The sequence below is a fragment of the Oxyura jamaicensis genome, chromosome 2 (assembly GCF_011077185.1).
Source record: "Oxyura jamaicensis isolate SHBP4307 breed ruddy duck chromosome 2, BPBGC_Ojam_1.0, whole genome shotgun sequence".
Taxonomy (NCBI): domain Eukaryota; kingdom Metazoa; phylum Chordata; class Aves; order Anseriformes; family Anatidae; genus Oxyura; species Oxyura jamaicensis.
In genome coordinates, this window is record NC_048894.1 from 154,597,452 (window position 1) to 154,613,274 (window position 15,823).

Sequence of the window (15,823 nt, forward strand, 5' to 3'; positions counted from 1 at the left end):
TTTCAAAAAGCAAGACAAGACGTCTTTCATTAACAAGTTCATTTTCAAACCTGTAAAACTTCAGACAAATGCCTGAACTTTTTGACCACTACATCATGTTCCACACTGGCTTTCAGCTACTGCTGGTTCCAGATTATGGTGGGGAGCGCACTTTGAAACTTTCCCTTCAAAATATGGGGTTTAATGCTACAGACATGCCTGACTGCTTGATTTCCCTGCTGAATGCCTGTTTATGATTTTTGCTGTTTAGTCTTAGCATTGGGAAAGGTCTAAATAAAGAATAGGAGTCTCACTGCAGAGAGGAGAATTAATATATGATTTAAACTATCAAAGGCACGAAGGACATTACAGCTGTCCGAATATTATAAAGGCTCATCTCATTTGAAGTCCTTAGCTCTAAGGCATGTAAATGTCACCAGAGAAAAGCTCTTATTCTGCAAACCAAGACAGCATCATCCACAGCTGGCTTCGCACTGGATGCTGTCAGCTGTCAGACTCTGCTGACCTGTAACTCCCGGGTTAACCGAGCATTACGTACATCTGTTGCCTCTGCTGTTCCCTATGATGTATCAGTTACATCTGACAACACCAGTGGCACTTCTTTGCATCTCCACAAAGCATTACCTCATTTATAACAAGTTGATTCCTTAGGGTAACTCGGAGATTTTTACAGAAGACATTATTATCGTATGACTTTACCTCAACGAACTGTCTATGGGTTAAACTCAGTGTCTGGACACCCAATCTTGATGCATTTCAAAGAAGTTGGGGGCAAAAACAAATCAAACACAGGAAAAGAAGTTCAACATTCTCTGTGCTCTTATTAAAAAGAAGAACAAATCCTTGAGACCGAATAATGCGACAGTTTGAATCATTCCAGTATTATGTCAGTGTTTCCAACAGTTTGTAACACGGTATGAAACCCAAGCACAATGGTTTCATTGTGGAAAGATACTTTAAGATTTTCACTGGGGAGAGATACTTTAAATAAGATACCTTACTACAATACAAGAAAAATACATAATTGGTTTTGATTTTGGAACTGGAAAGAACCAGAGGGACATTTGCTGGTTTAATTTGCCTGGTTTGCTTATGTTGTTATGAGCCAGCTTTGCGCCTTACAGCTTCTTTGATGTCCACTCGAACAACTGGCTCATCTCCAGCTACTTGTTTCTCCTATATTTTGCTAGATACTATTCCAAAAATTGAAAGGGTGGAAATTTGAGGTGGCAGTATGTTTTTTCCCTAAAGATTAGCTTTTTTTTTTTTTTTAATGAGTGAGGTGATGAAAAAATACTGCACTAGTCATTTCCACTTTTTCTAACAGCCAAAATAACCCACACAGGTGTGAATCGAGAGAAACCTGTCATGCTTCATGCTTATCTACCTCTGTGCCCCAAAACCTTGCTTGATGAAGGAACAAGAGCTGCTATTTGAGAGTGAAAGCTAACTGATGAAGCTCTATTACACCTCTGCATTTCGATAAACATTTGAATTCCAAATCCTCTCACCTATTTTCTTGCACAAGGCCTGTCTACATGGGCTTCTTTATGCCAGGGGTGAATCTTAAGCATCTTTAGAAAAGGGTAAGGGTGGGGAAAGGAATCTGAAAAGCAGGAAATTAATCAAACATTATGCATCTTTTCTCCTTTTTTAAGTTTTCTGAGTATGTGCCCCTAAATGGTTGCAAAAAAAAAAACACAAAAAAGTGGGGCTGTAGCCTCCCTGTATGTCAAGGATGGGTACTTTGGGTCACAGTAATTGTTCCTGAAGTTTGTGGCCAAGCACTCTAACTCTATAGGGACATATCACAATATTAGCACACTTTCACACTGCAAACCTCCGTTATAAATATCATGTGTAAGTATTTAGAAATGCATTTCCTACTGAGACACTGACTCAATCCCTCAAAAGGACTTGTTTTGAGATTCTGTAAAAGAAAACTGTTCTTTCTCAAGTATATAAATTTAAAGCAACACAAAACCCACAGTAACTAACTGAAATCTTAAAAGCCTATAAGTTGCAGAAACACCATGTACTACCTCACATGCTCAGTCCTTCACTTAACTCGTGATTTTCAACAGCAAAAATTTAAGTGCTTTGATCTGAACAGCAGCTACAAGAAAACAGCTATTAAGTTTCTTCTTTCAGCAAGGCGATGATGAATACTTAATTGCTTATTTTCACTTTTCAAAGCTAATCCCTCATAATTAACACATCCTCAGGTAATTTAAGAGATAGCCTACCTACTTGATTACAAAGCCAAGCGGGAATATTGACAGCCTTTTGCTTTGAAGTAGCCTGGCCCTGCTGTACTGCATGGACGTGGCTGCTCTCACGAGCAACACGACACGGAAGGATAGCTGGAAAAAGTTTCCCTTTAAAAATTCCACTACAAAAGCAGCACAGCTATGGTCTTGGGGAAGTCAACAGCCACAAAGCAAGAAACGAGCTAACTGCAAATGCAAATCTGCCTGAACTTCTGCTAGCTTTAAAAATAAACTTGCTTATTTGTTTTTTTTTTTACAAGCCTTACCTGATACAGAGACTGTGTGTGACCTTACTCCTTGCTTCTCATTGTTGGCCAGCCTGTAAAAGAGAGGTTTGAATCGCTGAATGCTGTACATTCTTCACGGTCCCATACGCTGTGAATTCATCCTAACAGGGCACCTACTGTAATTAGCAGGGCCAATCCATTTGCCACAGCGACAGATTTTGAGGGGGAGCAAAGTCAGAAAGGAATCTACCATTCCATCCCAGCTAAGGGAGGAGTGGAGAGAATGCGTTACCATTTTAATTAGCAAACAACTTCATGACAACAGAGTGAATTTCAAGAAAAGGAGAAACCTGACTTTTAAAAACTTTTAAAATCAAGCAGTGCATGTCTAAACATTGCCAGTGCAGGCAATTTGATGGTGTATCTACTTTCATTATCATACTGGAAATAGAAAATATGAATTTAGTTTTTGTCTCTAAGATGACTTATCCTGTATAACAATTTTAAATGGGTTTCTTCATTTACTTGACATGCAACAATAATTAAACTTATTTAGCTATAGAAGTTCATCACTAACAGAAAACCCAATGAACTGTTCCAGCCTTTTTTATGTACATATATAACTTTAATGGCAAGATAGCAAAAGAGTACTGCACTTTGTGTTGTGAAAAATCTAAAATTTCATCTGCCAAAGGCAAGTCCTTCCAGATGCACAACGGTGTTGGCTAGTACTTTTATACATTTGACATAAGACCCTTCCTCTGCTATCAGCCTAAGAGTGTATGTGGTATTCTTGTTTATACAGACATGAGTGTACTAATCCAGTTCTGGTAAACTGTCCCAAAAATGGGAATAAGCTTCTCCTTCAAACCTTGTTTTATCCCAGAAATCCCTACAATGGAAAAACAAAACCAAGAGTAAGATGAAATGTATGTAATTAGAAGGTTATGCTGTGTTCCTTGGTTGTATCTGTTTAAGTAAAAACAAATTCTCCTTTCCTGTATGAATGCACACTGAGTTTACCAATCTTATTGCTTCCAGCCTTGAGTTTCATTTCCTTCTCCTCCCTGCATTTTAACTCCTCTCGTTCTGCACTGTGACAAAGCTAGGCTAGCAAGGACTGCAGCAGGACCTGCGACGGAAGAGCAACCACTAGTATCTAAGTGGCCCATTTCTTGCTGATTCAGGAATAAATCATGTTCCATACTGCATCCAAAGGGTAAAACAGAAACAAAAAATAATAATAATTATTATTTTGGAGTCCCTCCAGAAAGAAAAAGAGATAAGACAATATAAAAGGCAAAATTTCATGTGGTCTTTCCACCATCATCTCCTGCTACGGGATAATGGTAATACTGCCTGATAAGGCTCAAGGAAAACAATCTGATGAGATACAGCTTTAAATTGGGTCAATATGTGGCTGTTGATGAAGCAGTCAGACTCCAAACAAGCTGCTTAACAGGCTGAATTTTAGGAAGGCACAATCGGAGCTGCACACGGAAAGGGGAGACAAGCATCACAACTTGCCAGAGAGGACAGAGATCTAGCAACGAATATTAGGTGGGCAAAAAATCAGCAGGAATAATTAACAGGCTTGCTATCACTGTGTTAGGGGCTACAAACTCCAACAAGGTAAGGAGTAGTCATAGTTCAAACAGTTAAATTAGAAATCTTTTCTTTACCTGAAAGCTCTGAACGGAGAAAGATGCAGAGAGATATATTAGCACACATTAAATAAGAATTATTAGATGCTGATAGCAGAAATAAAGGATTCAGATCTATTTGCATGACACAGATTAGGATTTTCTACACATCTACAATTATTATTGGAGAAGATTTTTTTCTACATTACTATATTTTTTAAAAAATAGGTGAGAAATTCTCTGCCGTATACGTGATATTCTTTGTTAAAGTCAGACCTAGAGATTTCAACTCAGACTGGTCCCATTATGGAAATGTAATTAAAAAAGGAGACATGGAAGATTTATGATAGGGAAAAAAAGAAAAAGAAATATTTTCTATATTTGCATAAGCAGAAAAGAGGACAAATAGGAAAGAACAACATTGTAGGCTGACTCAGAGAGACTGAAGTGACAATATGAGGACTGTTTAGCATCACTCCTGTAATCAGATTTACTCCTATAATTAAATTTACTTATGGACTGGAAATAAATGGCCTGAAGCCCAGTCAAGTCTTTTCCAAAACATCCTACTTTTGTTATTGTCAAACATTATTGATGCATTATGAACTTCTTCCCCACGGATTTTATTTCTGGTATCTTTATAGTTTAATACTGCTGTCAGTCATCTATGCCCCGCAGTCCCAAATGATTGCCTGCTATTTGTCCTAGAATCCAAAAGCCGCAATAAAAATTAAGCACGTATAAAAAGTCCCAAGGTGTCACTTAAGCAAAACTATTTTTCACTACATAAAAAAAAGAAAGCATAAAACTTACTTTGGTATTGATGGTAAAGCTCTTTCACCTTCTGTGTAAAGAAAAAGAAAACGGAATTAAATTTTATTTCACTTTCCAAATAACCTCTCTCAATGTGCAATATATACAAGCCTGAAATAGTAATCACCACAACCTCTCAGGGAAACTGAGCATGTTGACTCAAAAGACTATTCTCTACTTATATTAACAGCACCATATCAACACAGCTCCTAACCAGGGATACAGGCCTTCTGGCAAAGTCTGGTGTGACAGCAACGTAAAGAGAATGTGACTCCTCTTTTATTCATAACAAGTAACTCTGATAAATCACCTGGCAGAAGGTATGTCGCTATTTCATGTCTCTAGTGAGAAATGCTTCTCTCATTTCCAAGATGTGCTAAGTATATATATATATACACAATACATATATAAATACATGTTATATATATACATATTTTATATATAAATATATATATAAAAAAAACAAAATATAAGCATATGAAATAAAGATTATATATCTATATAGCGTATTTATAAATATACTACATACACATAAATAAAATTACTTAAGCCAACTTGAAATTCCAAACAAGACAACAGTCGTTAATGCATATAACATATAATAGTAATTTCCCATTTGGTTGAGATTATACAATCGTAATGCTCAGTAGCCAGAAACGAGGGTATCCTTTTAAGAACTATTTTCAAATCCTCTGCCAGTCTTTCTGTGATAATGGCACTGTGTGTAAAAGCTTGCATGTAAATAATCAAGTATATTTCCTGTCTGCATTTGATGATACACTCAGTATTCATAAGGGGAAGGAATATGGGGAAATTGCTAAGCCTTTACTAAAACACCAACAACTCGCAGTATTACTGAGGTATGCAGGGAAGGTGAGAAAGTGGGCAACTAGAACAAGTGTCTTTCTCCAAATCACTGATACAGTGACCTGAGAGAAAATGGAAGAGAGCCGCTTTTAGAAAATGGAGATGTGTACTGTTTACAAAGAATCACGTTATTTCTAGTTTCTTTTTATCCTATGTTAAAATTTCTGAAATTTCCAGACCTTAAAAACGAAAGTAGTAAAATGTAGCGAAATGCCCAGTATCCAAATGTCATGCTCAACATGGCAAATGACAGCATTTAGTTACAATTCTTCCGCTGTCCAAAAAAAAAACAAACCCACTGCAGCATAGGCATGCTCAACGGAGGCATCATGCAGCCTCAGAGTTAAATCTCTCCTCTGTGGGGAGACTCCAGCACTGTCCCCCATACAACTGGTGAGCATTTTCCAGACCTTACCAGCTCCCAAGTGACTAACTGAACATGCACCAGCCCACAAAGCCAGTGCATGTGTTCCTTGACCCTCTGAAGTTTTTGTATGCTGGACGTGCACCATGTTCCCAAAACAACTATGTTCTTCTTCTGCCCACCTAGCACTGAACAAAGCATACATGCATCATCTCCAGCAAGTAACCGAATGTGCTCCATCTCCCCTCTGCTCTCGTGTGGACTTCAACATGTTCCTACAAAAGAAGCGCACATGCTCCACATCCAGCCCAGGGCTACAAAAAAACAGATCTCTCCAAGAAAGTTTGGAGACTGGAGCAAGAAGAGACAGGCTCAATCATATTTGAAAGTGCAAAAGAGCAAGAGGGTCCACCACAACTGCAGAAAGGATGAGATCAGGGGTGTTGGAAAGGAAGGTATGGGAACAAAGGGAAACAAAGAGCTCCAGTTTTGGGAGATGACAGAGTAACTTGGCAAAGTGACTGAAAAAAGGCCTGAAATTGGAAGACAGTGGAAGGACAGAAAGATTATTCAAGAAGCATGAGGCAGGACATAGAGGTACGGTCAATTGTTGGAGGAAACCATGCCTTTTGGAGAAGGAAACAAAAGGCAAAGATCATGAAAGGTACTGTGGAGTGACAAATAAGAAATAAGAAGCTTGACCATGACAGCCTGGCACTAAAAAGATGCAGGAGGAGGGGATATCCAAAAAGGAGAGACTGGAATGGGCACTGGAGGAGCCACACTGGCTTGAAAGAACTAGGCAAAAGACATCACGCTTGGAGAAACAGGCACAAGAGTCCTGCCCACCACCTGGCAAGACCTTCTTAGGGTTGCGAATGAAGCACAGAAGCCTAAGAGTCCACCTGGTTTCTCCTGATACCTCCATCAGCTGTCAGTCCTGTTTTATGAAAGCATCCCGAGTTCTAGTTTGTATCAAGTTACTCCAACACCTCTCCTGCATTTGGCAATGGATTTAATTAGATGTTGCTGATGAACCATGTGTTACTGATATAACATACTTGCCAGTCTGTTTTTAAAGGCTCAGGAAACTATACAAACACAGAGACCTCTATGTTAAAAGAACTTTATTAAATTGCAAACTTAACTTCATCACTTGCTATTTTTAAATCAAGATAACTGGCGTACAATTAATGAAAAACTATTCAAAGTAAATATCCTTGCTGTTCCATGTGCTTCTCCATCGCATATTAACTGCACACTATTCAAAACTGTATTCTAAAGATGGACTTTTTAATTTCCTCTCTTTTTTTTTGTGTGTGTGTGTGTGAGGAGCGTATCAGCATCATATTTGAGGACTTCACAGAAACAGCGGAGGATTTTGTAACGCTGCACATGTTCCAAGTACTGACTTGAGCTGCAGATCGGATTGTTCCTCTCTCCTGCAGACATAGACTCCAAGCCCTCACTCAAAAGAGAAACACCATATAGGTGACAACTGGTAGTGGAAGCTGAAGTTCCTTCCCACATATCAAAAAAGATCTCTCTAAAAGAGATAAATATAGACTCTAACTTTCCAGGGCAGTATTAAATATCCTTAAACATGCTATCTCCCTGTTTCTGCAACTCTCCACTTATTGAAGAGCTTCCCATTGGTGCAAAATATAAAGCAAAGGCCATATCAACACATCTCTTTCACAACAAAATCCTGATTCCACCTTGGAAGGAAGCCATCCTATGCACTCTATGAGATAAGGAGAACATGAATAGAGGTGGTATTACATAGCGAATGATTAGTAACACAGAGGGACACAGGATTAAACATTAAGACTCCTAACGTTTTGGAGTCTGTGACTTGACTTGCATTCTCTTGGTGCATTTCTGTTTTTATGACTGCATTTAGGAAAGCTGTCTTATCTTCAACTTCAGCTGCAGAAAGCAGGGCAATAAAAAGCACAGCACAGCAGACAGCAGGAAGAATCAGTAGCTCCAAGGATGGACGGGCAGTAAGTGATAGACTAACAGATCTACACATGATTTTTGATGTTGCTGCTGGAATGAAGGACTGTGATGGAACTGGAAAAAGGCAGCATGCATGAGACCTCGTGGAGCCCTGTGTTCAGCTCTGGGGCCTCCAGCACAAGAAGGACGTGGACCTGTTGGAGCAGGTCCCCAGGAGGGCCATGAAGATGATCAAGGGGCTCTCCTATGAAGACAGGCTGAGGGAGTTGGGGTTGTTCAGCCTGGAGAAGAGAAGGCTCCAGGGAAACCTTACAGTGGCCTTCCAGCGCCTACATGGGTCCTACAGGAAAGCTGGGGAGGGACTCTTTGTCAGGGGGTGTAGTGATGAAGGGGAATGGCTTTAAACTAAAAGAGGATTGCTTTAGATTAGTTAAAAGGAAGAAATTCTTCACTCAGAGAGTGGTGAGGCCCTGGCACAGGCTGCCCAGAGAAGCTGTGGATGCCCCATCCCTGGAGGTGTTCAAGGCCAGGCTGGATGGGGCTTTGTGAAACCTGGTCTGGTGGAAGGTGTCCCTGCCCATGGAGAGGGGTTGGAATTAAATAACCTTCCTTTTTACTGTCCTTTGCCCACAGGAAGCACGACTGATTTCATTCTCATTAGTAGCAGAGCAATGCACTGGCCAGCCACAATGGACAATGTCCCCATTTTGGCCACCAGAGACGCGCCCCAAATGGATGGTCAAATACGGACGGACAAGGAGAATTGGGAAAAAAAAGAGGAAAAATAAGCATATGCAGAAAACCACCACCAAAAACAAACAAACAAACAAACAAACAAACAAAAAAGCCAGAAATAGAACCCTACTATCAAGTAGTATTAGAGACACCTCTACTTTCACTGGAGAAAATTTAGGGAAAATCCATCTGGATGGAACTAGTGGTGAAATACCCCACCAAAGCTGATGGTACAGATACCTACATGCTCTTGGTGTACAAACCAATCACTTCAGGCAGCATTTCCCAAGCTGGCACTCATCCATTTACAGCTTATAGCCCAAATAAAATCAGAAGCCTTCATTAGTACCTTTGCAGGTCCAAAGTCAAAACTAATTACTAACAGCATCCCAGTAAAAGCATATGTTGTTTTTCACAAGTTGAAACCCACAACATTTTGCCCAATTCTTCACAAACTTGAAAAAAACAACAAAAAATGGGTCTGCACAATTGTACCGGAGTGTCCATGCTCAGGCATTGACAGTATTTTTAGTATTTTAATTAGAGTTTGTTGCCATTCTGTTAAAATGAGAACAATTTTCACGTGTATAATCCAGGAGTAAACACTTATTTGGAGAATTTTATGGATTACTTAATTTTGGTGTTTTGAGACTTGAAGTTCTGAGTTTTCATTTAGCTGTAATCCTTTTATATTCAAAGGGAATGTTTAAATTTAAAGGCGAGTTCTGATCTAAAGGAATGACAATCAGTTATCTAGTTCAGTTACTCAAATGTGTTCCCCCCCCCCAGAGTATTTTTAGCCTTTTATAAGAGTTTTGACAACTTTGCATTACCTAAGCAGCTTGAATAAACTGATTAATAAATTCAAAATTCAGTCACTGGACTCAGATCACAGGAAAGCTCCGCAGCACATAGCTCAGTCAGCAAATAGCTACTTAACGTCAGTTGAAGTTTTTAATCAATCACTGATTCGTGCACTTTGAAGGAGTTAAGTATGATAATGCAAGGACATATTAAGTTCATAAAGTTTCTATAATGGACTAAACTGACCTATGTACTAAAATATTTATGAAAAATAAAAAGAACAGAATGGAAATATGCCATATGCTCTCCAGGTCTTAAACCTTAAGAGATCTCACCAAATTAAGAGAAGCAGGATTATTAACTGTGCAGATAATATCACAAAAACATACATTTCTTGTAGTAATCAAGAAAGACAATTTATAAAGAGACTTGCAATAAACACACACATTCAGAACAAAGAGGGAATGGGAAAGCTCATGGAGGGGAAAAACACATCTGTTGGCTCCAGAGCTGGTACATGATTTGTTTCTGATATGCTTCAAAGCTCACTGTTGGAGGGATGTGGGAATTCAGATCATGGTGGGGACAGCTCTCTTACAAGAAGTTTAAGTAATATGCTGAATATTGCTACAATATTAAAAAAAGCTTCAAAAAAAAAAAATTAACTAGAGGGATTCTCATCATGTTTCCATAAAGACGAATGTTCCCAAAGTGCTATATAATGTTCCTTTAAGTGAATCACTGCTTGTTTGCTCTACATTATAATATACACTAAGAAGAATATCATGCAAATAAACACATTCCCTCTCTTACATGCATTGATTTATTTTGCAGTAGTGCCTACAGTCAAACCACAGTGCATGGCATAGCCATGCCTAGTACTGTATAACGTAGAAAAATCAGAAATCTTGCCTTTAAAAGAGCTTAGCGAGCCTAGAAGATGTAACAGCTTAATGATAAGCAAGTCAGCTCAGTAGAAGAAAGGTATTAGAAAGAATAAAAACTGAGTGGGTCAATTTTTATTGTCTTTGTCAGCAGTAGAATATTAGGACCAATTAGTGCTGTTAGTCTTAGACAGCAGCTGCTTATATGCATCACGGAACATGTTATGTTGACAAGGAAAGGTTAAAACCTGTAGAGATTTTGGCTGGGAGCTGTTTTCCTGCTAAGGCAAGAAACAGAGGAGGGTTTGGCAGAGAAATGGCAACAGGCATGACTGGAACACGATCAATGCTGCCATGCACAGCACTGGAAGATGGCCCACTGGATGAACAGAGCTAAGACACGATGAGGACCGTAACGGCCTCTTGGTTGCTACTGTGAATGACAGAATGGGAAATCATCAGGCAGTAGTATTCTGTGGAGTTAAAAGCATCCATGTGTAGATAAGAAAAGGAAGCCATTCCAGCTGATAATTTTTCCGTGCTGATAATTTGCACTGGCCACAGAGGCTAAGTGGACCAAATTTCTGAAATACCGCCAATGCAGAAGTGGCAAGAACTGGACATAGCCTACATGGGTGCCTTTAAAGAAAAAGCAGAGCTTCCCATTAACTTAAAAAGGGCTATCCATTAACTTAGGATGTCTGAGAGGTGGGAAGAGATCACGTTAGGACATGAAAAAGTTAAAAGCCCAACTTTGGCTACTATAGTTAAAGCTGACAAATTGCCAACCTACTGGGGATATTTGAAGGAAAGTTTTGGGAATGAACAGCAAGGGTTTTAGCAAACCCCAAACCATGATTTCCACAAAAGCTTAAGTATTGTGAATATTTTAAATAAGAATAGGCATAAAATATGATTGCTGAAAGGTATAAACTAAACTAGTGAAATTAAATCTTGGTTTGTGATGCCTGAAACTGAAAGACCTGAACTATTTTGATAATGTTACCCCGTTCAAACAACTACAGAGTAGGGAAAGCTAGTGGCAAAAAAAGCAAAAATGTGGCTATAAAGGGACTCAAGTTTGGATTGTAGAACTTCTGGAATGGCTCATGTACTTTCTTGTAAGACAAACAGGCAAGAAGGAAATAGTTTGTTCATTGTTTTAGAAACCAAAAATGTTGGATGAATTTCTGTAAGCAAGGATTATGGAAGAGGGACAAAATTCCATTTTTGAGCAGCTTTGATTGGACATATTTCAATAATTAAAGCTAGCTGAAGGTAGAAAAAATTCTACTGAAATTTAATTAAATTCTCTCTTTACATCTAGCTGTAGCTACACCCTGGTCTCATGGCTTTCAGCTTGTGGTTTGCTAAAAAACGATAGATCAACACTACAAAATACATTCTTTGCTTTAGTTCTGTTCATTGAGAAAGACTCGCAAGACTTGTGCCAAAGTTTAAATGAGAAAAACTACGAAATTTCAAGTATCTGGGAAGAGAGCACTAATTTTCAGTAGTCTTACCTAAAGGTATTCTAACCAACCTCTCTGGATTTCAACTTGAATATTAGGGTATTGTATTTCAAGTTAACAGGTTCTTGTTAGGGCTGCCTTTAATTACAATTTATTTACTTCTGTTAGTTAAGTTCAGAATACTGTAAAGCAGTGACTACTGGAAAACAATCTAAATTATCAGTCATTAAGTAATTTTCAATGGAGTGACATTGACTGTCAGTGTTTGCCGTAACAAAAATACCTTCAGTTTCCTTCCAGAAAGACAACAGTCTTCAAATGAGGATTCTGAAGCAACCTTGTGTCTTCTGTTCAAGTGCAAGATAATCTATCAGTAGATAAAAGCATAGCCACTACTAGAATGAAACACCTCCTTACCTTTCTGTGGCCTGATAATAAAAGATTGCGTGGCTCCATTCACCAGTCGGCAATATCCGTCTATCAAGTCAGCCATATTCTCTGCAATGGTTAAGGATGGTGCTGTCACTGTCAGAGGCTAGAGAGAAGAAAAACAAGGCAGCAACAAAGAGGGATTATTGTAGTTGCAAGCACTGAGTAGAACAGCTGTGTCATTGCATCAGAACTTTACATACACTCACAGTCCAACGAAAAAAGTGGGCGAGAACAGAAATATCAAATTATTGCTTTATGTTTTATGTAGCAAATTTAAAATGCGAGGTTTAGAAAGTACAGCTGATAAAACCTCCACCTAAATCTAAGATTAATATGGATCTATTAAAATGCTTGCTAGGCAACCTTTTAGTCAAACACTCTTCATTACCATGTTTTCCCCACCCTTTTGCAGAAATTTATTCTTTACCCTCAAAAGTAACCTCACCAACTTCAAAATAAATTGAAATTAAAAAGACAAAGAGGAGAAATGGAGAAGGAGATGAGACCTACAGGCAAACTATTAATTTTAGTAACTCCAATATTAATCCTCTTCTGCCCAGATTTGTCAACTTGCCACCAATGCTTCTCTATCACAGTGACTGTTTTCCTGTGTACAGGACCAAGAAGATTTGATTTCACTTCCAGCTCTTCCCCATGTAATATGAGGAAAACATTTTCTCTTTTTTATACTTCCCTTTTCACAGAAGTGAAATTGCTCAGTTTCCTCTTCAGTGCGTAGCATCATATATACATGCAGGCTACTATTAAGATGCACTTAAGAGCTAATATTTTCAAATTAAACCTCATTTACAAATATCAGAGTATACAAGTACCAGATGCAAAACAAAAAGCACGTAATGAGCTTTATAATGAATACTCACACTCAACTTCCCTTCCCTCTTAAAGCACAAGAAAAATCAAACAACTATACAGAATGCCTGGAATGCAAAATTAAAAATATAATGCATGGGCTGTAACTACAGGAGGAGCAAGAGAGTTTAACAATTAACTGTAGTCTTCGTATGCTTATGTAGTTAGGATGTCCCTGGCTTAAAAACACATGTGCAAACATAGCATGTACTTTTAGGACAATGTATTTTGCAATTTTTCTACTGACAGTAGAAAAATTCAGAATGAAGTTATAGACCAGAAGAAAAGTAAAATATACGGAGTGTTTTAATTAGAGTACACTAATTTCATTTATTTTATTTATTTTATTTAAGGAAAACCAGATAGCAAGTTTATCACAACCACCACAAACCGTCAAAGAATCATACCTCAGGTGCACCTGCTATCTTGAGTTGCAACATCCCTTTTCTGTCCTTGTCTTCACTGTTTGAATACTGAATAGTTTGCACTTGATTAAAATCTGCCAGGTGAGTTGGCTACAAAAAGGCAATGGAAACAAAATTCAAATTAAAGCAAAATACCTTGACTTTACTCCTGAAGCATATGTAGATTTTGATCTCCAAATTACACTTTTAGAAGTCTGTTCATCTGTTTCTTTCTATAGTTCATTGGGCTTTGCATAACAGTATCTACAAATACTCAAAAGTATCTACCAAAGGAAACCAAGCACCAAGTTTGCCTACAGAGGTCACTGTTGAGTAACTCTAGGCACTTGCTCAAGTGCATAGTGGAAAAAACGTCTTGGAGGGCAAGGCTTGAAAACTCAACAGGTTATACCAACATGGTATCTGCACTCAGAGCATAGTTACCTACCATCAGACGGCTGTAAGAGGTACATTTTTAGCTGGCTACCTATTCCTGATCTCTAGATCTTTTCACTACCTTTGAATGATTTTCAACAGAAGTTGGACATGTGCTTAACTTCTATCATGACTGTAGATGCCCCAGACACTTGATAAAGAACCTGTCCAAACAGGCTTCCTTATGTACAGGTAAAACTGTAACAAGGTCAACATCAGGCAACAGTAAGGCTGTTAAGAGCACAAAATAAGACAAAAAATAAGCCAGCAATGACTGCACAAATGCTAAACACTGATAAACAAGCTCTTCACTTACACAATCTCCTGAAGAAAGGAGAAAATAATTTAAAATAATTTATGTGTTTCATTGTTAAAAAAGTGAGCACAAATACGTCAAACTCCTTAAGTAAGCACTTCACTGGGTAAAAGAAGAACACAACAAGTTCAGTGGTAAGGGCTGACACTCTCTCTGCTTATCTTATGTTTTCTCCATCCCAAAACATGACTTAATATTTGAGTAACAGCTTTGTATGTTGAATTTCCCAGCTCTTTTGAGTTTAACTCGAAGATTAGAGTTGCCATTCCTCTTTGTGTCAAGTTCATTCACAACAGGCCATGGCTGTTAACTCAGTAACAGAGAGAAGAAAGCAGAAGTAGACTTACATTTGCGCCCTTGTCTGTAAGGTAGCTGATTCCTTCTTCTGGGCCAATTGCCAGCTCCACTGAAATAATCCAGCTTGACTTCAGAATCGAAGGAGAAAGAGTAGAATTTCAGTGTGTTTAATGGAACACTATCCTGCCACGTTATCCTTACAGTTTTTAGTAATCAATCTCTAGAAGTTTCCAAACTTTTCAAACATTTTAAAATATACTAAAATCAAGTAATTCTGTAAGTAGCAAAACTCCTAATGACGAGTTTCCTGGGGATCTGTTCAACGCAGAGTGAGTTGGCATGTGTTTTATCTTAGGTCCACATGAGAACTATGTATTTCCTTTGTTTCCTTTTCTCTCCTCATGGACGTTGATGTTAATGTTCTAATTGCTACTCGAGTATTTTCACAAAGTTTGCAGACTTAAGGCCTCTTCGCAAAATTTATTTGAAATTGATAGACATTAAAAGCCCTTAGAGGAAAATTTACAAACAGAAGCAGCTGAGGAGTCTCATTTCCTCAGGAAACCAAATTAATAACTGCTCAACTTTCACAAATGAAACACCAATAACAACATCTAATAATGTACAATTCTTACCCTACTAATAAATGGTGCTTTTTAACGGTCAACTGAAAAAGTTCCAAATAAAATTAATAAATATAGTTTGTTGTTAACAAAATCCAAGGACTCTTCTCTACATCAAAAGATGAACTAAGCAAGCATTTAATTGTAGAACTAAGCAAAAGCAATTTAACTTGTAACTACAACATGTATTCTGGTGACTTGCATTCTTCTACTTACACCAAGAGCACATTTGAAGCATTCCTTGTCAAATCTATACACCGGAGAGAGGATCTCAAAGAATTTCAAAATACTTTCTTCTCTATTAAGGTTGGCAAATTGTCGAAATGTTTGTTGGATTAGTTTTCGTAGTGTTTTGGCCTGTGCATGAAGATTGTAAAGAGTCATTATTTTAAATCTCTCATTCAC

At 38.2% G+C, this 15,823-nt stretch overlaps 1 protein-coding gene across 14 annotated transcripts in view; it reads right to left on the bottom strand.

Annotated features, from left to right (window-relative positions):
- The window catches only part of PTK2 (protein tyrosine kinase 2), a 197,262-nt gene that overhangs the window by 55,883 nt on the left and 125,556 nt on the right, over positions 1–15,823 (bottom strand). For all 14 annotated transcript variants that reach the window (XM_035318395.1, XM_035318393.1, XM_035318405.1 and 11 more), the window contains 6 exons: positions 15,635–15,775; positions 14,846–14,923; positions 13,751–13,858; positions 12,459–12,576; positions 4,954–4,984; positions 2,537–2,589 (listed from right to left, as the gene is read on the bottom strand). In XM_035318395.1, the coding sequence (XP_035174286.1) occupies positions 2,537–2,589; positions 4,954–4,984; positions 12,459–12,576; positions 13,751–13,858; positions 14,846–14,923; positions 15,635–15,775 (529 nt within the window). The remainder of the gene's footprint in view (positions 1–2,536; positions 2,590–4,953; positions 4,985–12,458; positions 12,577–13,750; positions 13,859–14,845; positions 14,924–15,634; positions 15,776–15,823) is intronic.